This window comes from Balaenoptera ricei, chromosome 9 (genome assembly GCF_028023285.1).
Source record: "Balaenoptera ricei isolate mBalRic1 chromosome 9, mBalRic1.hap2, whole genome shotgun sequence".
Taxonomy (NCBI): domain Eukaryota; kingdom Metazoa; phylum Chordata; class Mammalia; order Artiodactyla; family Balaenopteridae; genus Balaenoptera; species Balaenoptera ricei.
Window position 1 is genome coordinate 12,111,647 of NC_082647.1, and position 25,365 is coordinate 12,137,011.

The 25,365-nt window shown below is 47.6% G+C and overlaps 1 protein-coding gene across 2 annotated transcripts in view; it reads right to left on the minus strand.

The window, feature by feature from the left end:
* The window catches only part of CLCN1 (chloride voltage-gated channel 1), a 32,578-nt gene extending 10,155 nt beyond the window's left edge, over nucleotides 1-22,423 (minus strand). The window contains exons 1-16 of one of the 2 annotated variants that reach the window (XM_059933172.1): nucleotides 22,195-22,423; nucleotides 19,114-19,234; nucleotides 18,585-18,716; nucleotides 17,836-17,964; nucleotides 17,459-17,592; nucleotides 16,260-16,337; nucleotides 15,130-15,208; nucleotides 9,423-9,548; nucleotides 9,008-9,092; nucleotides 8,683-8,784; nucleotides 8,286-8,370; nucleotides 7,862-8,011; nucleotides 2,848-2,917; nucleotides 2,551-2,661; nucleotides 380-593; nucleotides 12-145 (exon numbers count right to left, since the gene is read on the minus strand). In XM_059933172.1, the coding sequence (XP_059789155.1) occupies nucleotides 12-145; nucleotides 380-593; nucleotides 2,551-2,661; nucleotides 2,848-2,917; nucleotides 7,862-8,011; nucleotides 8,286-8,370; nucleotides 8,683-8,784; nucleotides 9,008-9,092; nucleotides 9,423-9,548; nucleotides 15,130-15,208; nucleotides 16,260-16,337; nucleotides 17,459-17,592; nucleotides 17,836-17,964; nucleotides 18,585-18,716; nucleotides 19,114-19,234; nucleotides 22,195-22,374 (1,930 nt within the window). In that variant the 5' untranslated portion in view covers nucleotides 22,375-22,423. The remainder of the gene's footprint in view (nucleotides 1-11; nucleotides 146-379; nucleotides 594-2,550; nucleotides 2,662-2,847; nucleotides 2,918-7,861; nucleotides 8,012-8,285; nucleotides 8,371-8,682; nucleotides 8,785-9,007; nucleotides 9,093-9,422; nucleotides 9,549-15,129; nucleotides 15,209-16,259; nucleotides 16,338-17,458; nucleotides 17,593-17,835; nucleotides 17,965-18,584; nucleotides 18,717-19,113; nucleotides 19,235-22,194) is intronic. The other variant, XM_059933173.1, reaches the window with a different exon arrangement.
* Nucleotides 22,424-25,365: the final 2,942 nt, after the last annotated feature.

Below are 25,365 nucleotides of genomic sequence, written 5' to 3' on the forward strand. Positions count from 1 at the left end.
CTACCACTGACCTTTTGAATCGACCAGTGGTAAAGTCTTGACTGTGGTGGTCTGGAGCAAGTTTCGCAAATCCCCATAAGTGCAAGAAGCTGAAACAAACTTCACGTCCCGTACCATGATGTCCTCAACAAAGACTGTAAATTTGCTGCAGAGGGAGAAAGCACAGGCAGCGTTAGCCTTACCATACGCCTGTCCCTTCCACTCCTCCCGTGAGGTCTGCCATGCATTTGATCACTCATAATATTTATGAAGTGCATGGGAATATAAAAATAAGTAAAAAGCAGTGCTTCCAGACGTTGACCTTAACCTTGTGCTCAGTCTCAGAACCTCCCACACCAACCCCATCAAATCTGAACTAATTCCAGCTGGTGCCCCTGACCTGAGCTGGTTCCAGCCAAGGTCAGGCAAGTAGGGCAGCCTCTTGACCTGGATGATGCTGTCGTAAAGGGAGGGCTGCAGGCTCTGAGCCACCATGTTGGCCAAGATCACAGCCACCATCATGGGGAGGATGTGAGCGATCTGACCCGTGAGTTCGAAGCAAATCACGGCTGTGGAGACTGTGTGGGATACTGCACCAGTCAGCGCTGCTGCTCCTAGAATGAGACACAGGAGTACTGGTGGGTTAGGGCTGCCATTCTTGTCATGGGGGGGGCTACATGGGGATGTGATGGGAGTGACACAGGGTGGGGACACATGATCCTGGGCAGTGCCAACACTCCTGAGATAACCATTTGTCAGGAGTAAGGGTTAGAATGCCGAACTGTTAGAAAATCGTCATTTTGATCTCATTCTATGACCTTCGGCAATTTACAAAAATTTTGTGTGTGGCCAAAGTTTCATTTATAAAATAAAGATGGTGATGTGGCATCTATTCCTTGCTTTTAAAAGTTTGGATCACTCTTAACTGAGCATTTAAAAACCCATTTACAGTGTTTTACCTTGGACCTCAGGTTTTGTTCTGTTTTGTTTATAAATTTATTTATTTATTTTTGGCTGCATTGGGCCTTTGTTCCTGCGTGGGCTTTCTCTAGTTGTGGCGAGAGGGGGCTACTCTTCGTTGTGGTTCGCGGGCTTCTCATTGCGGTGGCTTCTCTTGTTGCGGAGCATGGGCTCTAGGCGCAAAGGCTTCAGTAGCTGTGGCACGCGGGCTTAGTTGCTCCGCGGCATGTGGGATCTTCCCGGACCAGGGGTCGAACCCGTGTCCCCTGCGTTGGCAGGCAGGTTCTTAACCACTGCGCCACCAGAGAAGCCCAGACCTCAGGTTTTGATGCCAACAATTTATGAGTGGATAGAGTCAAAATTCAGGAATCATGCTGTGGACTTGGATCAATGAGATCCTGATTCTACTATTTCTCAACCGTATGAATAGAACTTAATTCTTCTGGAATCCCATGCTCTCATCTCTAAGGTGAAAGGGGTCATTAGATAAGTTCTAAGGCCCTTGCAGATCTAAAACATTATGATTCCATAAGCTCTTTGACGATAGAATCTGTCTTACTTGTTTTTGGTTATGTTTTCCCACCAACCAGAATAGTCCCTAGTGCATTAACTATATCTGTTATTTAAATATGGGAAGATATTCTACGAGAAAAGATGCTGGGGAAGCCATACATCAAAATGGAACAAGAAAAAGTCACAAAAGGGAAATACTGGGAGGCATGATTCTACTGGCTGGTATACCCAATATCCTTCAGAACATAAACTGACACAGGAGAAATACTGGCAAATGTCCACCAGGGAGATTGGGGGGATACCTGAGAGGCATGAAGATGCGGAATAAGAGCAGACGACTCTATTGATGAAGGAGGTTTTTGTAAAGAACTATGACGGGGGGAGTAAGGTCACTGTATGTACTATAAAGCTGGTTAGTTCTAAATCAAAGGGCGGCATGGCCTTAGAGGTTATGGGATTTCAGTGAGGAGGGGAGGGAGGGAGGAAGCATAATAATTCTGGGGCATATACTGGTCATTTTGTTAGACATGGCTTTTGGTTGGAAGGGACTATAGATTTAATGGAAAAAGATTACCTCAGACTCTCAAAATGTTAGGGCTGTAAGACATCTCAGAAGTCATTTTAGAATAAAGAAACTAAGGTGCAGAAAGGCCACTAACTTGCCCCATGGTCATCCAGTGACAAAAGACAGGGGTGAGTCCAGAGCCCATGTTTCTTAGCTCTTAGTCATGTGCTCTCAAGTCCCGTTAACAAGAGCACATGTGCAGGTTAGGAGTATTCAAGCCAGTCACCTGCACTGTTGTTTCCACAATTCTTTGGAAAAAAAAAAAAAAAAAAAAGCATTCAGAGGTGATCCTAGGTGCTCTCATCCTTATTATCTCATTTAATCCCCATAATCCGTTTTCTACATGAAGAAACTAAGGCTCAGAGATGTTTAATAAGAGCTAATGAGAGTCAGAGCCAAGGGTTGATTATGTGAATAAAAGTTGAATTAAACAGCATTAAATTAAAACCATACTGTGTAGCCTGGAATGCAGATGTCATGGGAGAGTTCGAGTGTGGGTATTCGGGGTGACAGGAGGGTGGAACGTGTCTCACCAATTACTGCGTAGCCCCCAGGTAGGATCTTGTAGATGATGTCGTCAAATAAGATACCATCTGGGAAAAGCATGGCCATGATCTCTCCTACCAGCCTTCCAAATGCAGCTCCTAGGGAGAGACAAAAGGAAGGAAGGTGTTGCGAGATTCAAGGTCTTCATGCTCTTTTTTCAGAGCCACACCTCCTTGGGCGCTAAGACTAAATACAAACCCCCAGCCTTCCAGGCCTTTCCTTATTTTCTCAGTACACTAGATTGCAGCCATCAGTAAGATCCCAGGCTTCCCATCAGAACTTACCGAGCACAAACACAGGCATGAAGCCTCCGCAGGGTATGGGCATAGTGGTGGCCACGATGGACATCCAGAACTGGGGTAAAAAGAGGCGTCAGGACACCCTCTCAACTCGGCCCAATACACACACACACACACACACACACACACACTCACACAGACACACACACACTCACACTCACACACACTCACTCACTCACACACTCAACCTCCTTCCCACACACACACACACACACACACACACACACTCAACCTCCTTCCCACACACACACACTCAACCTCCTTCCCACACACACACACACACACACACACACACACACACACACTCAACCTCCTTCCCACTACCCTCCTCCTTCTTGCTTCAAGAGTTACAGAAATCCTGGGATAGCTAATCCTTCTGGAAGCCATCCTGTCTGTCACCCTTCCTCCAGAACCAAAAACACGTGGAGCGCTCAGGCTAAGAGCTCACCAAAGACAACACTATAAGAAGGTTCCTCCTGGCAATCAACCCAAATTGCTCCTACCTGGAGTGACAATATTTGCCTTTAGGCAATCAAAACAAGGGGTGAGGCCCCAGAGGACTCCTCTGTCACTGCCCCCAAAAGGGCCCTAGCCTACTGTATCCTCTTAGCCCAAAAAGGTCACCTCAGCTAAGCAGCCTGAGCTCTTGAACGTGGAGGATATCTTTTCCTGGCCAGACTATGTTTCTGAAAAAAAAAAAGCCCCAGTTCTAAGTGGCAGACACCTTAAAGTCATAGTGACTTACTGCATGACTGCTTTAGCTTCAATATGGTCATTTACAAAGCCATCTATATGGCAAGCCTCACAAGGGAACCTGGAGTGAAGACAGTCCTGCCTGAGCCATTTCCTTTAACATCAAATCACCTTCAACAAAGGATCAGAAAATCAGATCTGTCCTGACCATCCTGCAAGAGCACATTGAGAGAGCCAGCTAAATCAGCCAGCGTGATAGAAAAGACCTCCAAGGCCAAGGTAGTATTCCAACAGGAATTGGGATGATTTTAGCAAAAGCAATATGTATATTCTGCAGCAAAGAATGCAAAAGAACTGAGAAACCGAATGGGAAAAGGAGTAGTGGTTGAACTTTTGAAATATCTGTAAAAGAAATAAACATATGAGACATAATATATAAATTAAGCAACAGGTTTACACATCATTTCCAAAATAAGTAAGCCGATCTTAGAAAAAGATCTTAAACTAATTTGGTGAAAGATGACAACAGCTAAAGGTCCAAAAAAAAATTGCGAGGCTCAAAATATTTACAATTTAAACACTGCACCAACTTTATTGTAAACTAATGAGAAATACATTTCCTAATTTTCTGAACCTTAGAGAGAGATTCTTTTGAGCCAGGGCTGTCCTCAAGAGACAATGATGAAAGCTCTGAGAAGCCTTCATCCCAGAAGCTCTGAGAAGAGGCAAAATACATATGTCGCCATGTCAGAATAGGACTGTTTAAAACAGTAGAGAACAGCAAAGTTAAATGTACAATTGAAGAGGATACAGATTGCAAATTCTTCGAGTGTGTAGCAAGAGTGTATCTGGTTGTCTTTGCCTTCTCTCAGCACCGGCAGTGCTCAGTAAATGCAGGCAGGATGTAGGTAGGTAAGTTAAGTAAGTAGGTAGGAAGGAAAGAAAGAAGAGAGTTTGGTCAAACAGTATTCATGCAAAGCAGAAACACTTAGAGCTAATATTTGCTTAAAACATCCAACAGTAATGCTTTCGGGGGGAACTTGTTTAAACTGCGGATGACCAGACACCACTGGAGGCTACCCCATCAGACTGTCTGGAGACAGAGTTCTAGGCGCTTGTAGGCGCTTCTTAAGTGATCCTGACATATAACATTTTGAGACCCCTTGAACTATTCTGTACTATCTCTTTGGAATAAGTACATGAAAGCCATAAGGGATTTTGTAGGCTCAGGTTAATCTGAAAGCTCCAGTAATAAAGATAATAGGTGGCTGATTGGTCTGATTTCAGAGGATGAACTTCGGATTATCCTCCAAGATAAGTGTAAGAATAGCATCAGGATCAGAGGACACTGAAGTTATCAATTCCTATAGCGCAGAGAATGACACGTGAGACTAGCATTCTTTTTGAGCTATTAGCACATGAAAGGGAAGATCCAGAAGCAGGGTAAGTGATCTGGAACACCAATAATTCCCAAGATTTTAGACACCCAGTTCTAGAGAACTGGGAAACTAGAGACCTCTTATCACAGATTCTACTTTACTTAAACCCTTCACAGGAAGGATTCATAGGAAGATTAGGCAAGAATGCTACAGAGCCTCAGGCTGTACTGAGAACTCAGTGATCTAGGTAATAATGTTAGACTTATTAAAAAGGAAACTGAGATGTTGTAATTATATTCATACTCATTATAAACACTCCAGAGTTACAACATGGTGATGTCTTCCATGTCTTAAAATTGAGAAGATGGGCTTCCCTGGTGGCGCAGTGGTTAAGAATCCACCTATCAATGCAGAGGACATGGGTTTGAGCCCTTGTCTGGGAAGATCCCACATGCCGCGGAGCAACTAAGCCCGTGTGCCACAACTACTGAGCCTGCGCTCTAGAGCTTGCGAGCCACAACTACTGAGTCCGCGTGCCACAACTACTGAAGCCCGCGCGCCTAGAGCCCATGCCCTGAAACAAGAGAAGCCACCGCAATGAGAAGCCTGTGCACCACAACGAAGAGTAGCCTTTGCTCGCTGCACCTACAGAAAGCCCGCACACAGCAACAAAGACCCAACACAGCTCAAAATAAATAAATAAAATAAATTAAAAAAAAAAATTGAGAAGATGGAAGTCCCCTTCATCAATGTTATAAAGAGCTGAAATGAGAATCTTATCTGTGAGCACTGAGACTGCCAGAAGACCACATAAGCTAAATTTCAAATCAAACTGTGGAAAAATTGTTCTAGTCACTTGTATGTTTTAATGTGCCTACGCGCCCTGTTGTCCACACTTTGGAAATAATAAGAGTATGGTTATGTGTCCAATGATAAGACAGTGAAAATGCTGGAAGCAGTGATAACTAGGTAATATCATGGATTTATAGCAGGAATGGTTTTACATTTAAAATATTATAGAATAGCATAGGCCTGCTGCAAACTGTTGGGCTTGAAATATAGCCCAAGAAATGTGAGTTTCTTCTCGATTCACTTATTATGTAGACATTGTTGAGGATGTAATTCAGTGAGAAATTAATAAGAATGACATACAGTTGAGTCCTGCTATATAATCCAAGTAGGTTTCTCAGAATAAATTTTAATCTGTAAAGTGAAATCCAGAGATATACTTGGGAATCTGAGGAAATGAGGTCAGGTGGGAAGGAAATGTTGAAAATACATACAGAATTTTGTTTCTCCAAAAATTTTCAAACGCTTAACATTTCAAAAGTATATATGATCCCAAAGTTACCATACAGCTCAGTCTAGAGGAGTATCAGAAAAACAGCATTATTATCATTGAACAAGAAATTCTGAGATGCCATCAAAACTTGGACTTGGTTACTGCAGATGGGTTTGTATGCTCAACAACCAATTACAGGAAGCTGGGGTTTATAAATTAGAGAAGATAAACTCTATAACGGAAGTCCAAAAATCAGACCCCTAACAAGACACTGAGAACTTCTTTATGATAAAAATATCAAATCTTTTGAAGGAAGAAATGAAAATGATCTAATTAATAAAGTGGGTGTGCAAAATATGGAAGCCACAGACCCAATTAATCCCCCTGGAATGGAATGAAAAAGAACATAAATAAATACAGCCTCCAGAAACACCACAGCAAATCCTGAGAACATAAGTGACAGAATTGGAACCTGGTGTGTCAAGCACCTGGTATCTCTAAGGATAAGACCATTGACAAGCACATTAAATGAGCAGCAAAAAAACCACGAAGGAAGTTTTAAAATAATTTTTTTCAACCATAAGTATTAGATTCACAAAAGATCAATAATCAAGTATTACATATTTGGCACACAGTAGGTGCATGAGAACATTTATTGAATAAATGAACCCACTACAGCTATTACAATATAAATATAACTTAGTGACTCATATCCTGGGGAAATATAGATTCACAATAAGTATCAAGAATAAGTTAATAGCAAGGTACGAAAAAACATGAAAGTTTAATGTGGACAGACTTTCAAATGAAGGCCCTAATATATAGAGGAAAATGTTGGGTTATTCAAGCAAGACATACTATTAATAATGAGGCAATCATCAAAAAAGAGAAAAAAAAGGCAATCAGCAATTATAACAGATGTCACAACCAGTGGTGGAAATAAAAATATACTTGTATAAGGCAGTAATTGAGAAGTCTATAAACACGTGATCCTTGATGGGCAGATATGAAAAAGAACTGTTATAAAAGAGATCAGCTTTTGTTTCCTAATTGAAGTTAGAAGAAAATGGTTTAAGAATGGCAAAATCCTCACAGCCTCACTACCTAAATAGAGAATAATAATGTTTATAAAAATTATTTATAGTCACTAATAAAGTGGATTTAAATATTTTATCCCTTTTGTAATTCTAGAAAAGAGATCATCCACTAGACTGGGGAAAAAATGGATATGCAAATCATCTGAAAATGGATAATCAGATGCATGGAGAATGAAGTACCTAATTATCTAACATGTGGGGGGATTTGGTTAATTTATCTGAGGTCTTTCCACAGTTATCTGTATTGCTAAGCTCTTGTCCTTATTTACTTGGCTGCTGTGATGTCTCAATAATTTAGCAAGCGGAACCTTTAGAAGGGTTATAATAATTATGGCAACATCACTAAGCTGACATGAATGGAACATTAACCCAGATATTGGCTCACTTCTCTAGATGAGCAACTTACTTATGTTCTGGTTTCCAAACTGTTTTTTTATTAGGTTGGACGAAGACCAAATGAAGTTTTACCCTTCCTTACCCTCTGCACACCCCGGTTCCTAGGTTGAAAACCTAGAAGCCCAGGGAGCCAGGAGTGTAGGGAGCGGTACCTTCATGATGAAGAAGAGGGTGATGATGATGACAACATTGACTTTTGGGTGGATCCACACAGCTGACTGGCCCAGGCTCTCAGGGTCCCCTACATGCTTTACCCATGTGTTGTTGTCAAACAGGGTACTGATGGCTTCCCGAGGCATCAACTGTGAGAGGAGGAAGCAAAAGGGAGCAGTTCTCCAGGGATGTTCGGTACTTCCATTTTTCTAAGAGAACTAATTCCCCAGTTTCATTTTTCATGGGACCCTTTTGCTTTTTTCTCAGGGAGAGAGTCTATCCTTGGGCAAAAGCACATATGCTCAGAAGCCTGAGGGACACCTGTGCTCTTTCCTCTTTTCCATGTGGCCCCGTCCTGGCTTGGTTCCAGTCATGTGCTCAGTGACCTGACTCCCACCCTCAGAGGTCACCCATGGAGCTGACCTCTCCAGCCATGAATTGTCCCATTCCTGGTGGAAAGGTGAAGGAGGCGATGACAAAGGTAACAATTCCAGGATAGAGCAGGCGGCTGAAAAAGAAACAGAATTAATCCTCACCCTAATTTAGCCAGGCCACAGCGGACAACTCTCTGGACTCTGGTAAGCCGAAGTTTCCTGGAGTCTACAGTAGTCTCAGGCCATTAGACAGAGCATTCTCTCCACCAACAAGCAATCTTTAAAGGGGAAACCGCACCATTCAGCCCTGGTAGAGTATCAGGGCTTCTATATTTTATCACAAGCCACCTAAAGGCATTTAACGCCTTCCACAAAGATTAAAAGGGAGGAACTCTTGGAGAAACCAGAAGGTAAACAGGTAGGGCAGAAGAAGGGCAGTGACTCACTGCTTAGCCAGAAACCGGCTGAGGGCCTTGTGCTTTCGGACGCTGAGCATGACTTGGCGATGCAGGTACACAAATACAGCTCCCAGGAACCCACAGCAAATCCTGAGGGTGTAAGTTATGCAGAAGTGAAACCCTCATCCCTCGGGCCTGGCCACCGCAGGGAAACAAATGCCAGGCACACACCTTCCCTTTCTACCCACCTCCCCCCAACAATTTACACTTCACCCACACCAACCCCACCTTCCCAGCTTGGGTCCCTTCCAATGCAAAGCCACGCCCCAGCCCTGGTTCCCCACTATCCCCCAGAGCAGACAAACCCACTGACCCGATGGCTGCAAAGGCTGGGAGTTCCTGCAGGTCAAAGGGGAAATCCATTCGGAAATTGGTTCTGAAGAGAGCTGTGATGGTGACTATGGGATGGAAAGGCCAAGGATTATGGTGGGAGCATCACAGAAACCCACCGAGAAGGAACCAGGGTCATAGGTTTTAAGGATTAAAGCTTCCTCCCATCCCAATGTCTCCTCTTCTATTTGATTTCCTTTTTCTAACACTACTGGCAGAGACACTCTCCCTTATTCCATGACCTGTATCCTTGACCTATATATACCCTTGGGCCTTGGTCTCACTTCCCAAATGATGCCATCCACTCCTTTTCTGCACTGCCCCACAGAGCTTCCCTCCACGCCCCATTACCAGCCTCCCTATTTCACATTGCCTCCACCCCAGGGCTCCCCTGTTACCAGCATCCTTGTTCCACACGGCTAGCACTCGGAAAACAAAGGCGCTGAACGTGGCTGCAAAGAATCCTCGCCAGTAGTTCCTCACGGCAAAGTAGGTAGAGGTGACCTCGATGCTAAACAGCACTCCTGTAGGGGCAAGGAAGTAGGGTCAGGTGCAGACAAAAGTGTGAGGCTCTCTCCCACACTCCCACCCCGTGGACCCACGGAGCTTTTGCTGAAACTTCAATCACAGGGGCAGCAGTACTGGGAGGTGATGATCTCTTAGAGTGTGCCATGCTCTAAACCATATACCTGCTCATGCTAGCAGTTTTTTGCAGGCCAGGGATGTGGTTCAACAAGATACAGAGAGAATGGGAAATGAGGGGGTTTAACCCACAAAACCTGAGGGTCAGGTGGTCGTGCCCTCTCCATCCCTTAGAAAGCAAGGTTGGGTGGGATTCACAGTTGTCTGATATCCACAGGGATCTGAAAAATTTCTGCAAGAAAAGTTACAAAAGAGAAAGCTTCCAGAGCAGGTGCTCACCAGAGTGCCAAGCAGAGCTCAAGATTTACAGGGACTCTCCTTAACACCCCCTTCAACCTCTCCTCCCTTCTCCCATGCACCACGTACCATGCAACTTTTAGGGAAGAAATAAGAAAAATGAATAGGAAAGGGCTTTGTGAGAGCTGACAATACTCAATATTGCAAGAAAGGAAAGAGGATTCATCCACATTTCTAAAAAAATTAATATTAAAAACCTGACTGAAAAGGACCAAATCCAGGGGGAAAACCAAGAGGCCAGAAGAAGCTATAAACAATTATGCTTAAGAAAGGTGGGTGATGATCCCCGGTCAGGGAACTAGATCCCACGTGCATGCCGCAACTAAGAGTTCGCATGCTGCAACTAAGACCTGATGCAACCAAATAAACAAATACTTTTTTTAAAAAAAGAAAGGCGGGTGAGGTAGAAGGAAACCTAATTAAGAGTCCTAAGTTGTACTGTTTCTGAGAGTAGATGCTGGAACACAAATGAGAAGGTAAATAGATAGAAAAATGGCAAGAGTTGGTGGAGACAAAGTAAGGAAGCTAATAAGGGTATAAAAGATAGACTCAAAAGATGCAAAGAGGGCTTCCCTGGTGGCACAGTGGTTAAGAATCCACCTGCCAACGCAGGGTCGAGCCCTGGTCCAGGAAGATCCCACATGCCGCGAAGCAACTAAGCCCGTGTGCCACAACTACTGAGCCTGCGCTCTAGAGCCCGTGAGCCACAACTACTGAGTCCACATGCCACAACTACTGAAGCCCGTGAGCCTAGAGCCCATGCTCCGCAACAAGAGAAGCCACTGCAATGAGAAACCCGCGCACTGCAATGAAGAGTAGCCCCTGCTCGCCACAACTAGAGAAAGCCCCCATGCAGCACCAAAGACCCAAAGCAGCCAAAAATAAATAAAGGAAAAAAAAAAAAGATGCAAAGAAAAAAAGTCTTTAAACATACCAAGAATCAGGGAATAGACTGTGATTAGATGCAAAGTAAAAACTTATAAGAGAATTACCTAACACCTGGCTAAGCCTCATTTTTATCGGAAATGAAGAAGGAAAACAAGGAAATGCAGCCCATAATTAGATGAATGGAGAAGAGGCCCAGACCTAGGAAAGCCCATGAACTAGATAAGGTTCGTCTCCCCTTGCTCTCTGCGGGAACGGCTGCTGGCCAGCCCAAGACCCCCAACCTGTTCTTCCTGCAGGTGGCCTCTCACATCTGAGCCATTTTCTTCTCCCTGTTCTAGATTCAAAAGTCACATCTCCTGAATCCCGCAGAACCCCAGCCCTCTCCTCCGCAGGTGACAGTCAGTGATGACAGGAAGTTATTTATGCCAAGGGAGTGTGGTTACTCCCTCGTGGAGTAGCTGCTGCATTTGGACAGAGGATTCCTCATGGTTGGCTCAATGGCGCCTTCTCTGGGAAGGTATCCCCGATCCCCCTCCGCGGGTAAAAACAGTCCTGCCCTTACCTTGTTCTCTCGGAATTCTGGACCATCAGAGCACTTAGCAATTTCAGATATAGTTGTTTATTTACATCTCTGAGTTCCCCCAGGATTGAAAGTTCCTTGGAACCCAACACCTAACACAGTGCCTGGTACATAATCAGGGCTCAAGGCCTGTTCTATGGATGCACAGAAGGGAGACGGGGAAGGAAGAACGAGAGCAGAAGAGAATAGATGGGTGGCATTTCAGAAAACAGGGAAGCTGAGGGACAGAGCTTTGCTAACCACCTATCGCCCCTGCTCCCCAAATCTTATCAGGTAAGGCAGCTGTTTCCTTGGCCTAAAAGGAGGATTTGACACAGGGGGGAGTCAGGTAGAGCAAGTCTCTCCTTTTCTTTACCAGTAACAAAACCAAAGTCGGCTTTGACTTGTCGGATGTAAACTATCCAACTCATGAATAGTTTACGACCAGTTTTTGAAATCCTAGGCTAGATTTTCTTTCCTGCCATGTGGTTCTGGGACACCTTCTCTAACAGTCTGTCACTGTGTACTTCGGAATGAGAGCTCATTTTCATATTCGCCTGAGCCAGACAGAAAATGTGCTGCTAAGAGGAAACAAAGCATTAAAAACACAAACAGCATTTGGAAACTCTCTAGTCTCCCAGGTTCCGTAATATTGCTCTCTTTCCCACCCTGAAGGCTCCTCTCTGTCTTCTCCCCTGGCGCCTTTGCCTCTGCCCAGCCAGCGCCTTGTCCTTGGTCTCCGACAATTGCTACTCATAGACACACTCTCTCAATTTCATTCATGCCCACGGCTTCAACTACCACCTCCATGCTAACCTACTGGTTAACAAAGCCATGCTTTCAGCTCAGTTCCTGAACTTCAGACTCACCAAGCCAGCTGCCTATTTGACATCACTTGGAGACGCCACAGGAACTTCAAACGCAAGGTATTCAGAGTGAAATGTATCAGCTCCCCCAGACCTGTTTCACTCCCTATATTCCCTATCTTGCTTGCATCCACGCCATTTCCCTCATTATAAAAATGGAAGTTAGCGTAGATTCCTCCTCCTTTCTTACCTTTCACATCCTCACATAAATCAGCCACCAGGTCCCATCGATTTAATTTTCTATCACCCATATATATCATCCTGTTCTCTATCTCTTCTGCCTCTGCCCAGTTCGGTCTCTCATCATCTAGCATCAGCACTATGACAATAGTCTTCTTGTTAATCTTGGATAAATCCTGTTAATCCACAGGCCAGTTCTGTCCTGCACAGATCTGCCAGAGTTGGTCATGTCACTTCCTTATTTAAAATTCTTCCATGGCTCCCCTTCACCCATGACAGCGTTTCCCAAAGTCAGGTCCATGAGATACTATGAGTTCCATAAGAAGGTCCTTGCAAAAAGAATTCTGTGGGAAATGCTACACTTGGGATAGTCACAATACATGTCAGCATATCAAACGTTCTGATAACTCTTCCAGTTTAAAAAACTACCTTTTGAACCCAGTATTTTCCAACTTATCTGATCTTGGAGCACTGTTTACAGGTTATGTCTATTAACACCATGAACTGTGTTCCATAAAACACATTCGGGCTAATTCTAGCCTAGAAAATGAAATCGACATTCTTGTGCATTTCCTATGAGGACCTTCATGATTCAGCCCCCACGTACCTATCCAGACCCATTTTCTGTCATTCCTTCCCCTGTATCCTCTAGAAATGCACATATATGTTAATTTTAGTCCCTTACATCTTGACTTTGCAATGCTGTCTCCTCTCTCTCCAGAATATCTTCCTTGCACTTTGCCCAGGCTGCCACTGGGACGCTTCCTGAGTAAACTGTGATGGTCTACTTGCCTTCCTGTCTACCCTTTCAGCCGTGGGTACCTGAGAGCACAGGAACCAGCACAGCGCCCAGAGGGCTCACGGCACAGGGCACATATGGAAGCAAAAACATATTTGCCATTTTAGCCAAACACCGAAGCAAATTTCTTTCATCGGTGTAAGGAATTAAGAGTTGACCATATAGTGAATAAATATTCTAATACTAATTTTTTTATTTTAGAATTAGCCTATGTTCATAAAATAAAAGCCATCAAGTAATGTTATCTGCAAATTCATTTAATATTTGCCACTTATTACAAACATCTTGAAAACAGCATTTTAACTTTTCAATGCTTAACATTTTCTCAAGAGCCATGTTTTATCTGTAACTTTTCTATTTGCCTCTCCCATTCTCTACACAGGATCATGAAGAACCTTCTTCATTCACCCCAGAAATTCCAGTTTTATGCAAAAAAATTCATATTCTCTTTACTTTAAAAGAATCTGATTAAAAACAAAAATAAAAACAAAAAAATGCTACCTTTCTAAAAATGTTCTTCAGACCTTCTGGATTTGTAAGGCAAAAGACCAAATAAAGGTGAAAGCGGGTATAAATGCAAGTGTGAACATTTAATGTGTGCAGAAATTCAAACACACTACCCTTCCCTGGCTGGAGACTATGACTTTAATGACAAGAGCTGACAACAAGAGTGCAAACAGGATGCCAGCTGACGTGTTCGCTGACATTGGTGCAGTGTCAGTTCAAGAGAGCATGGTACATTTTCATTAACTGTAAATGTTTATCCATATATCGTTCCTGAGCCAAGTCATCTGAGTTTCCTGAAGACTCCTCTATGAAAGGACTGATTACATGTTCATAATTGAAAGATACCTCTAACAGCTGGTGCGTTTAAGAAGCATATGCCTTTCCTGCAGTTTTGCTTCTCAGATTGTCAACACGGTGTCTTTTTTTATCACCAATGAATCCAATGAATGATCTATATAATCCTTGCTCTGTTAATCTGGTTATAACTGCTATCAATGAGTAAATAAACAGATACAACAGCTTTCTCTGACCATGCCCACTTGTTAGTTATTCAGGACAAGGAAAATAATCTGAAAGGTTACCCTTTGTCTAACATTAGTAGAAAGAGCTAAACTCAATCTTAAATTGCTGCCAAGGAAAAACGACACTTTAACTTCCACCTGTAGTCCTCATTTAAAGCTGATTATTGGGACTTCCCTGGCGGTCCAGTGGTTAAGACTCCGCGCTCCCAATGAAGGGGGCACAGGTTTGATCCCTCGTCGGGGGGACTAAGATCCCGCATGCCCCAAGGCACGGCCATAAAACAAAAAATAAAGCTGACTATTAATCTAAATAAGGTCCATCTAAACTTCCGTGTCCTTAACAACATACAACCAAAGGTAAGTCTTCCCTTGGAGAAGAAAATACATAGAGATGTCAATTATACTTCAATTAAAACCAACAATGACAAAAATGAATTATTCAAGAGCAAAAAACCAAGAGGAACATACATAGAAGTCCCCTGTTAGAAGATGTAATAAGTGAAGGGCAAAAATATCCAACAATACAAAGGGTTTTAATATAAGTACGGGACCCATAAAGGCCGCCTCGGTTTTCCTTCCTGGCGCTACCACTTATTAACAGGATGACCTTGCTCAAGTCACTAACTCTCTCTCTTCCTTAATATAGATCTCATCCAGCTTTGGGCAGGAAGGGATGTAAAGTCCTTAGAACATTGCCCGCGCATAGTAAATGCTCATTAAAAGTTAGCTATTCTTGCTTTACTCTTGTTTCAACTGCTCATACTCGAACTTGGGGATGCTGACAAAAACTGTTTTGGGAGCAAGCCCAGGCAAGTGGACAGACGTAGGCGGGGGTAAATCACTTGCCTCCAAGTGGTGTCCCAAAGCAACAGCCGACTCCTACTGCACAGCCCACGGTCAGCATATCAGTGTAATAGTATGGTTGCTACTAGGGGAGACACAGACAAAGAGCCAGATGGGAGGGATGGGCAGGGGGGCAGAAGAGGAAAGGAGAACAGGCAAAGGTGGGGAATAAAGAAGGAGCGGCTTAAGTCACAGGGAATCACAGTGGCCCCGTCTCCCCCCTGCGATCCCAGGCCAAGAGAAACTCAGTTAGTTTGGCAGACAGGAAGTGATCTCCTAGCACAAGGCCAAACATAGAAAATGAAATAAATGTTAGGCAAATATATGGAAGGAAGGTCAGCCAATAAATGGTCACCAGAGAGGGGCTGGAGATGGGGACAATCAGGGCAAGAAGTGTCAATAGCAAGAGAGACAGGAAAGGACTTCAGACAAACAGCACCAATAAAGCCGGCAAGAAATAGCCACCAGCCTCAAAAGAACAGCTCTGTGGTAAAAAAAAAAAAAAAAAAAAAAAAAAAAAAAAAAGCTCGGGTGCCTGGAGACCAGGGCCTGTGATCCAGGGTCACACCCTGAAGGCCCACCCCCACCAGCCCCTGCCGCGAGCGCCCCTCTCCACCCCAAAGCTTGTGGCAACCACTCCAACCCCTCAGGCCACCGGGGTAGGGAGGAAGTGGGACTTGCCTCCGACAGGGGCGGCAAAGCAGCATCCCACGCCCACCGCGCAGGCCGACACCAGGAGATCAAGCCGCCCAGGCACAGTCTGCAACAGAGAAGCTCGCGGACAGGGCGGGTGGAGGGCTGGGGCGGGGGAGAGCGCGCGAGACGGGGTGGAGGGGCAGGAACAACAAAGGGACGGGGCGGCACCGGAGGGGAACTGACACCGGGGCGGCTGAGGAACGGACCACGTGCCGAGCCCCGATGCGGGGGCAGGGATGGGGGCGGGGGTGGGCGTCAAGGAACGGGCACAGGCTGAACAGCGGCATCGCGTGGCTGGAGTAGGCGGGTGGCGCCACGTGTGGGGGGACGAGGGAGCGTGGGTTAGCGCGGTGCCCAGCTCAGCATCACGGCCAAGGCAGCCCTGCCCCACCCGCCAGCGCGCACAGCCCCAGCTCCTTTTACCTTCTCAGCCTTACCTCGTACACCCCACAGAGCACGGACATGAACTTGCTGAGGACAGCGGCGCAGATGCTGGCAATGTGGACAAAAGGGCCCTGGGAGAGAGGAGGGGGATGAGGGGTCAGGGGCAGGGGGCCGGATGGGGGGCTTGGTGGCATTCTTAGACAGACATTGGTTGCTCCAGGCACTGTACCAGGGGCTGGAAATACAGACGTGAGCAAGATAGAGGTTCTGCCTTCGCAGAGCTTCATCCCAGGGAGGAAGGGGGGTGATACGCCAGCATATTATCATTTCAGAAAATGTCCCCCGCTCGCCACAACGAGAGAAAGCCCCCGCTCAGCAACGAAGACCCAACGCAGCCATAAATGCATATATACATACATATATACATACATACATTTGTTTCAAAAAAAGGGGAAACAAAGAAAATGCTAGGGGCTAAGAAGAAATTGAGGGAGGGTCAGAGGAGAGAGAGAGACAGGAAAACTGAGGGTGGGATGGCGAAGGTCACAACTGAGTAAGGCCTTGATGGAAATGAGGCGTGAGCTGCATGGGCACCGGGAAGAAGAATGTTCCAGGCTGAGGGGACAGCAAGTGCAGGAGCCCCAAGAGGGGGGCAGGCTCGCGCAGTTAAGTGGCAGGAAGTGCCTTGTCACTCAAGCTCGGGGAAGGAGGGGCAGCCTGATCACTATAGCCCCCCTGGCTGCAGCGGGGCGGGGGGGGGGTGGGGGTGGGAAGGTGCATGAGCATAACCTTGAAAAAACACACAGCCTCTTCTAGGTCTCAGTTTTCACAGAATGTGTCTGGATTGTCTCTAAGTCAGTGGTTCTCAACTGGGGGAGATTTTGCCCCCAGGGGACATTTGGACATCTGGAGACATTCTGATTGTCACAACGGGGGTTGCGGGGGGGGGGGGCGGGGGGGGCGGGAGGACTGCTGCTGGCATGTAGGGGGTAGAGGCCAGGGAGGCTGCTAATCATCCTACAATGTACGGGACGGCCCCCCAGAACCAAGACTTACTCAGCCCCAAATGCCCACAGTGCCCAGGATGCGAGATTCTGCTCTAAGGTGCTCCCAGGGCTGATGAGGACCTTCCCATGTCTCTCTCCTCCGGAATCCCCATGGCCCACGGCTGCCCCCGGAGCTCCCTCTAGACTCAGTGCTGCCCTCTGCCTGAGGACCTGCCCAGCTCACCCCACAGTAACTGGAGTCCTACCTCTTTCCCCACAGGGATGCCACTGCCCAGCCCCGCAGTCAGGGCCACAACCTTGGCCACGAAGGCCTTGAGGGTGAGATATTCCTTCAGGACAACACCGCGAAGTATTGTCTTCATTTCAGGGATTCCAGAGCCTAAAAGGGTTTTTAAAAAATGATTGTGTGCATGTTCAAGCTGGAGGTTAAAGGTAGATGGACATCCAGATAGTGGACATGGGGGTGGGGTGAGAGGTCTGTGGGGGAGGACAGTAGCAAAGCAGCGAAAGGACTGTCAGGGGGGTTGGGGAGGGAGGGAGGGGAGCGCGAGGTCTACAGGCCAATGAGATTCTGCTGGATTATGTTGATGGCATGATGGGGTAGGATCTGGGAAGTTCTCACCGACAGCCTGGGGAGAGATGAGGTGGCAGAAGAGGGCACTGAAGAGGATGAGGATGAGTGGGAAGGTGACCCAGACCAGGAACTGCAGAGGCAGGTTGGGCTGCATCTGGTAGTAGGTCCACTTGTAGGCTGCAGAGACAGGTGTCTGGGCTTAGTCCTATGTGGATGGCATGTTGCCGCCATCCCACACTCACGGAATTGGACAGCGTGCTAGGAGCGTGCTCCCGCCATGGCTATCCCGTTCGACCTCGGAGATGGCACTGTTCTCATTTGACACATGGGGGGGGTCTAAGCTGGGGGATGAGACGTGACCCGTTCAAGTTCCCACCACTTGTAGGAGGTCAAGTGGGCGCCAGTGCAGCAAACCACACTCTGTGGGCGCTTCGTTAGAGGCTGTGGCGCACCCAGCCACCCCGGTTAACCCGGCACTGAGGGGCTCCTGGGACTCCAGGTGTTTCCAGTTGCCTGAACTGAAAAGTCCTAGGAGAACTAGGACAAGTTGGTCACCCTGTGAGAGGGGTCCCCACAGCTCAGCTGGTAGCAGGTGGGAGGGGCAGAAAAAATGGATCTGGATCTGGGTCTGGGTCTGGGTCTGGGTCTGGGTCTGGTCTCATCCTGGGCCAGAGCTACACCTGATCTCCTCTTTGCACCATCCTCCTCCCAAAGCACCCCCAGCTTACCCTAGGTCGAAACTCTAGATCAACTGCAGTATGGGGAGGGCTGAGGGCAAAGGGCCAGGTTAAACCTACCCTGAAGGGTTTTGGCACTGACATAATCCATGCACCAGCTAATCAGAGCCATAAGCAGCCCCAGAAGCACCAGAAAGATCCAGTCTTCCCCTAATTTTCTTCTCATCACGAGTCCCAGACCGTGGATACAACCTAGGGAAAGAAAGTAAAGAGAAGCAGGTAACCAGTCACTGCTCTGTGTGTGTGGCCGAGGATGGGAGGTGTAGGGCCCTCGGCGTCTTGTCTATACGTCGCATTCCCTGAGTTTCTTCTCACCTCTCTGCCCTTCAGAAGGCACCAAAGTCCAATTCCCCATGGGCCACTTGATTCCTTTCTAAACCCTAGTTTCTTGGGGCTGCGTGGGAGGGATAGTAGGAAGGCAGAGTGAGAAGGACACGGGAGCCATGTCTTCTCCTTAATACTTGGAGGAGGGCTTTGGTGTGTGTGTGGGGATGGTGAGCCAGAAATATGCAACAGGTCTTCTGAGTTAGTGTCCTAATCCCTGTACCTCCTTCCATCCCACATTCCTTTACTCCCCAGTCCCCATCACCTTGGCATTTAGAATAGTGATTCTCATCCTTGTTATCCATGGAAGCACTGGAGTCCGTCGTCTTGGGCATCCCCGTGTCCTGCTCCTTGTCTGAGAACTGCTCTTTGTGATGACCATAGATCTGGACAGAGGGAGATGGGAAAGGTCTGTCTTGTTGAAGAGTTAAAAGAAATAGAGGGAAGCAGATAGACCCACAGATAAAACAAACAAACAGCTTTTTAAAATCCTGGGTGTTGAGGGCCTCGGGCAGGGTCACTTTGTGGTCATCCGTGCCCTCCACTCCCCACTCTCTGTCTGCACTTTTCCCACTCCTCACCCTTGTCTATCCATCCACACCCTTGCACATCTGTAGTCATCTTGGTCAACAGCAGCCTTCATCAAGGGGACCAATTTCTACTCTGAAGTAGGGATACAAAAACTGTGCTAAGGGCTTCCCTGGTGGCACAGCGGTTAAGAATCCACCTGCCAGTGCAGGGGACACGGGTTTGAGCCCCGGTCTGGGAAGATCCCACATGCCGCGGAGCAACTAAACCCGTGTGCCACAACTACTGAGCCGGCGCTCTACAGCCCGCGAGCCACAACTACTGAAGACCGCGCGCCTAGAGTCTGTGCTCCACAACAAGAGAAGCCACCGCAATGAGAAGCCGGCACCACAACGAAGAGTAGCCCCTGCTTGCGACAACTAGAGAAAGCCCGTGCACAGCAATGTACACCCGATGTAGCCATAAATAAATAAATAGATACATACATACATAAATGTATTTTTTTTTAAAAACTGTGCTGATACTGGGCATGTGCATCAATTACATGTTTTTGTGTCACTGTTTCCTGTGTCTCAGCCTCTCTCTTGCTCCCCCAGACCCCCTCACACTGATGTGGATGGGGTAAGGAAAGACGAGCAGGTGACTCTTCGTTGCTCTTGGCCTTGGTGTGTCTAGCTTTAATGAGGCCCCTCAGATGCCCTGCCAGGCTTAGAGAAAGCCCATCCACCTCCCCTTCCTGTGCTCAAATGCACAAACTGGACCCAGCCCTGATAAAGCAAGTCAGTCCACTTCCTCCTGAAGTAGAGCTTGTGTGTTTGGGGTGTGTGTGTGTGTGTGCGCGCGCGCGCGCGCGCAAGGTCTCTAACTGCCCCTCCTCCACTGCACTAACTCCATCCTCTGGAGCCGGGGTCAGGCCAGGCCATGCTGCTGGTTCTGGGAGAGCCTGGGTGGAAGAGATCTGATTTCACAATACAAGAAGTAGAGTTTATGCCTGAGTCCTGGACAGGCACGCACTAACACCCTGCTCACGGCTCTTTCGTCTTCTGGGATGAGGTGTGTGACTGAGAGAAGCCGTGTTTCCCTCTGTGCCCCCCCTGGCCCCCAAGAGAAGACACTGCCCACAGGGGGCCAGCACACAGGCTGCCTCAGCCCCCGTGGTTCCCAGGCTGGTGGAGACGAGAAGAGGGTGCTCCATACCAAACCTGGGCTGGGAAACACTGAGAGAGCCGGATCGGTGCTGGCTGGACCAGGGTTCACCAGTCGAGCAGGGCTGGGAGGGCAGGGAGAAGTCAAGCCTGAAAGCATTCGCAGCGTCTGGATTCCTGAACAAAAACACCCGTGTGTGTAGGGCTGGGGCTGGGGATGGGAGGATGGATGAAACGATGCTGACAAAATACTGATAACTGATCATTGGGCAAGCGGTACTTGGGCATTCATTACACTGCTCTTTCTGCTTTTGTATAAGTGTGAAATTTCCGTAATAAAATTTAAACAGAGAAAAACTTAAGTCCAAACTCCTCTTCTTTGCTTTCAGGGCCCTTTGGAGACCAGCCCAACCCTACTTCCCAAGTCACTTCAGCATTCCTTTTCAACAGGAAGCTTCACGCTAGTGTACCTGGTTTCCTCACTGTCACCAGAAGGTGCCATAACTGCACCTTTACTCAAGTTGTCATCCCACCCAGACCGCCTACACGGTGACAGTGAGCCCAGGGCCATGAGGAGAGGTCTTTCTGTCCAACCCCACACAGTGTTCCAGGGTCCCCTCCTCCAGGAAGCCCACTCTGACTCACCATTGGAGCCTCTGCTGGCTTTTGTGTCCCAGTCCCCACCTGATTCTCCGGGGCCGCCCTTACCCACCACCCTCGGGACGGATCAGGGCTGAGACATGGATCCTCTTGACCCCCTGCGCTGAGACCACCAGCCCAGGCCAGCCCTCAGCTTCCCAGTCCTGTCTAGACCCCATAAACTAGAGGAACCACAGCCCACCCCCCTCGCTGGCTAAAACACTTTTAAATCTTGCTTTCCTGGTCCTCCTGACAGGTTCCATCCTGTCGCTCTCTGCATGCACATTCACTCGCTAATCCTAACCTGTGTATTTATCTGTGACAAGCTCCCAGCCTGTCTTTCAGCGGTGCTCATCCCATTGCCCTTTCCTAGATGTCTAGAAGCCCTGGAGGGTATTTATCCCTGGACATCCCTAATTAGTTCACAAGCCCCTCTCTCTGGGTACAGACCTCTGTACCTTTCCAGGTGCCTGCCATTTCATCGGTTCTTACTTAATTAATCCTCCCACCTGAAAGTTTGATTATATTTCTTCTGCTCATTTGACACTGGTCTATCTTTGATCACTGATACGCAATTCAGTCCTTTTTCTCCACTCATCCCAACTCTTCTGCCTTCTGCAGAAGTGCTGATTTGTGTGTGTCCTGCCGAGGGTGGGGAGGGAGAAATCCGGTGGTGTCTGCGCGCGGGTGAGGGTGTAAGGACAGCTCAGAGGTGTGGTCCCCTCTGCCACTCACCTCGTGTGGGTTATGTAAGCACGAGCTTGTCATGCATGTGTGGCTCTGCCGTCTCCCCCCAGGATTCGGGGGTTCTGTTAGTAAAGCTTGTGTTAAAGTACGCGTGTATCTCTGTATAAGGAGCTCACAAGGCTGAACCCAGACCTTTGAAGAATGTTCATATTTTGAACACATGACCGCGTACTTTTTCAAGTTAAAAAGATCACACTGCTCCCTCTTTTCACCTGATTCCTCTTTTCCCCCAATCCATGGCACCACCGTCTCCTCGAATCCACCGCCCCCTCCCCTTAGGACTTTACCTGTGTGGGGCGGGCGTTGGGACGGGGGCCTGCATCCCTCCGGAGCCTGTGCTGCAGGTCCCCACTCTTGGAGGGCAGTCCGTAGCTGGTGCAGTGTTCAAAGGGCATGTACTGGTACTGGGGGGCGCTACCCCACCAGCTGGGCTCAGCCCCATGCCGCTGGGACCCAGACGGCTCCATGCTCCCTCCCCCGGCCAGGCCTCGGCCTGCTTGCCCCTGCCCTCCCCCCAGTACAGCTCCTTAAGCCTGTCCGCCTGCCTGTCCCCAAGGCGTCTGGGGCAGAGTGCCCACCCCCAGCTATTTATAGCCATCTCTCCGTCACATGACCCCCCCCTTGCCACATCTGATCTGCTTGGGGTCGAAGCAGGTGTGAGAGGCGTGCGGGGGAGGGGTTGGGATGAGAACCTGTGGGACAGCCCCGCAGGGAATTCCCTCAGCAGGGCCAGCACCGTCCCCCTCCTTAGTCACTAGGAGGCTCCCAGCCCCAAGCCACTGACTGGTCCGGCTATAAGTATTGCCCAGACCAGGATGGAAAACGGCTTCGCATGCTCTCAGACCTGTGTGCTGCCCCGAGTCTGCATCCTCTAAGCAACCCACCTCTTTTCTCCAGTCTGTGGGGAGGTGAGGGCTGAGGGGCTGGATGGAGCAATCCTAGGGTCTGGAAACATTGGGGAGCAACTCACCTGGGAGAGTAACCGGTGCCTCTCTGCCATCTTTCCCTGCGGGGTTGTTCCCAGCTCTGTGTCTTCCTGAGGTTTAGTTCTCATCTGTCAGACCAGCTCCCCCAACCCAGCCAGTGTTCAGCTTTCTGCTCCAGCTCTGCCTTTTCTGTCTGCCAGAGGCTGCTGGTGATGCTTTGGGGTCATCCCCTTGACCACACCTTCATCACCCCCTGGGTGTGGGACACAGGGGTGATAGCCTTGCGCTCTGGCATTTCTCCCACGTCCCAGACTGATACACGTCAGCCACGCCAGCAGCCGGGATGCACAGGGAGGGACTGAGCCTCCGTTTAGACGGTGGCGCATCCCTCGGAGGTCTATCAGGGCAGGTTAGATAAGGGGGGAGAAGGGGAAGTGGGCCAGGGGAACGAGGGAGGCCGGGGAGGGAAGGGAAAGGGCGTTTCTCGTGATGAGCCCAACAAACATAAAAGATGACAGGGAAGTACTCTGACATTCTTCCCTTTTCAGGTCAATAAATAATTTTTGGCCAAGGCCAAACTACTCTACCTGGCATCACACTTTTTTTTAAACCAATTTTCCTAGTACAGTTCTTCCCCTCTGAGCTCATCACTATAGAATAAAATTGATAAACATGAGCCAATGTGTGTGGTTCGGGATCCATCACCAAGTGAGGTCTGTCCCAGGACAGCCAAAGTTCAGGGACACCAAACATCTGGTCTACAATTACATTTTGTTCTAGGCTAAATGGGACTGTCCAAAGCAGGTGGGAAAATGAATACCATTAAAAGCACCTTTTCTAACATAAATCTGAAGGCCTGTAATCTACCCACAAAGATTACAAATGTGTGATTTAAGGGCCTGGAGGTTCTGTAACATCTCACTCCTCTGCAGGCAGAATATCAGAAAAGAGATCTAAGGGGTTGGTGTGAGATGAAAGAAATACTTTCTTAATAAAGAAAATAGAATGCCAAAGTGAAATTACATTCTTTGCGGGGGGCTTCAGAAACAGAAAATATTTTCACGCCTTTGTGGAGTATGGCTTCCCTGAAGGTAGCCAGTTTCTGTAGGGGCTTAATAATCCCAGGAAACAAGTATCTAGGGCAACCGCTATTTCTTCACTGTTCCTGAGACTATCAGGTCCTGGTTATGGATCCCAAAATTTGAAGGTAGAGGTTATTGGCACTGAGAAAACCCTCATACTCCACCAAGCCACCTAGAAGAACCAGCAGCAATTCTAAAAACCAGATTCTGGGGCTTCCCTGGTGGCGCAGTGGTTGAGAATCCGCCTGCCAATGCAGGGGACACGGGTTTGAGCCCTGGTCTGGGAAGATCCCACATGCCGCGGAGCAACTGGGCCCGTGAGCCACAACTACTGAGCCTGCGCATCTGGAGCCTGTGCTCCGCAACAAGAGAGGCCGCGATAGTGAGAGGCCCGCGCACCGCGATGAAGAGTGGCCCCCCGCTCACCGCAACTAGAGAAAGCCCTCGCACAGAAACGAAGACCCAACACAGCCAAAAATAAATAAACAAATAAATAAATTAATTAATTTTTAAGAAATACTATAAAAAACCAGATTCTGAAATCAGGAGGGTCAAGGAAATCTACAGCTGGTAGTGCTGAAGGGCAAGGATTTGAGAGTAAAGATCTTGAGTTTGAGATTAGAACTAGTTAAAATCTCATGGGTTATCAGCCTGCAAGAGAAGAAAACAAAATGTAAACGGTGCCCCCCTCCATCCCAACACCCCATGGGTAACAGCGCTTAGGCTCTTATTTGGAAGGCCAAAGATGGGTTTCTGGGGAGTTCTTTGAAAAGCTCCTAAATTTTGAAAAAAATTCATAAGCATGCATTTATCTGAGATATGTATACTGTATATGTATTCTTTTGGGGTTTTAAGTAGACTTTCTTGAGGTCCATGAGACTAGAAGGTTAAAACCTATAGGCGTATAGAATTTCTATTTGAAGGAAGGTTGTTGAAATGACCATCTGGGACACAGGTGCAAGGGGACGTGTGTTAGGGTATAGGTGGTCGTGAACAAGCCAGCCCCTTGGCATCCCCACATCAATTTAAGCAGGAACTTTCTCCCTGGGTTACACCCTTGTTTTCAGACTCCCAACTCTTCAAGTCTGGCCTCTCCAACCACTGGACGATACACCGTTACATTCTCTTCAAGGCGCTTTCACTCATGACCTCCCCTCTGCACATCCAGCCTAGCGTGGAACCCATGACCACCTACTTTCTGAAACTTCACCTAGGCAACTGCAACTGCAACTTCCTCCGAACACACCTTCCCTTTGCAGTTGTCCTCACTGGCAGTCATTTCTCCTCTACTGCCTATTGGACCTTGCCTTCCAGATCCTTCAAAAATCCCTGGTCCCTTCCCATACCCTGCATATGAGGCCTTCCCGATAGCACTGGACAGGGCTCTTTCTCCCCCCTTCTGTATTTCTGAACACAATACAGTACACTTTTTCCCTATTCTCTGCCCAAA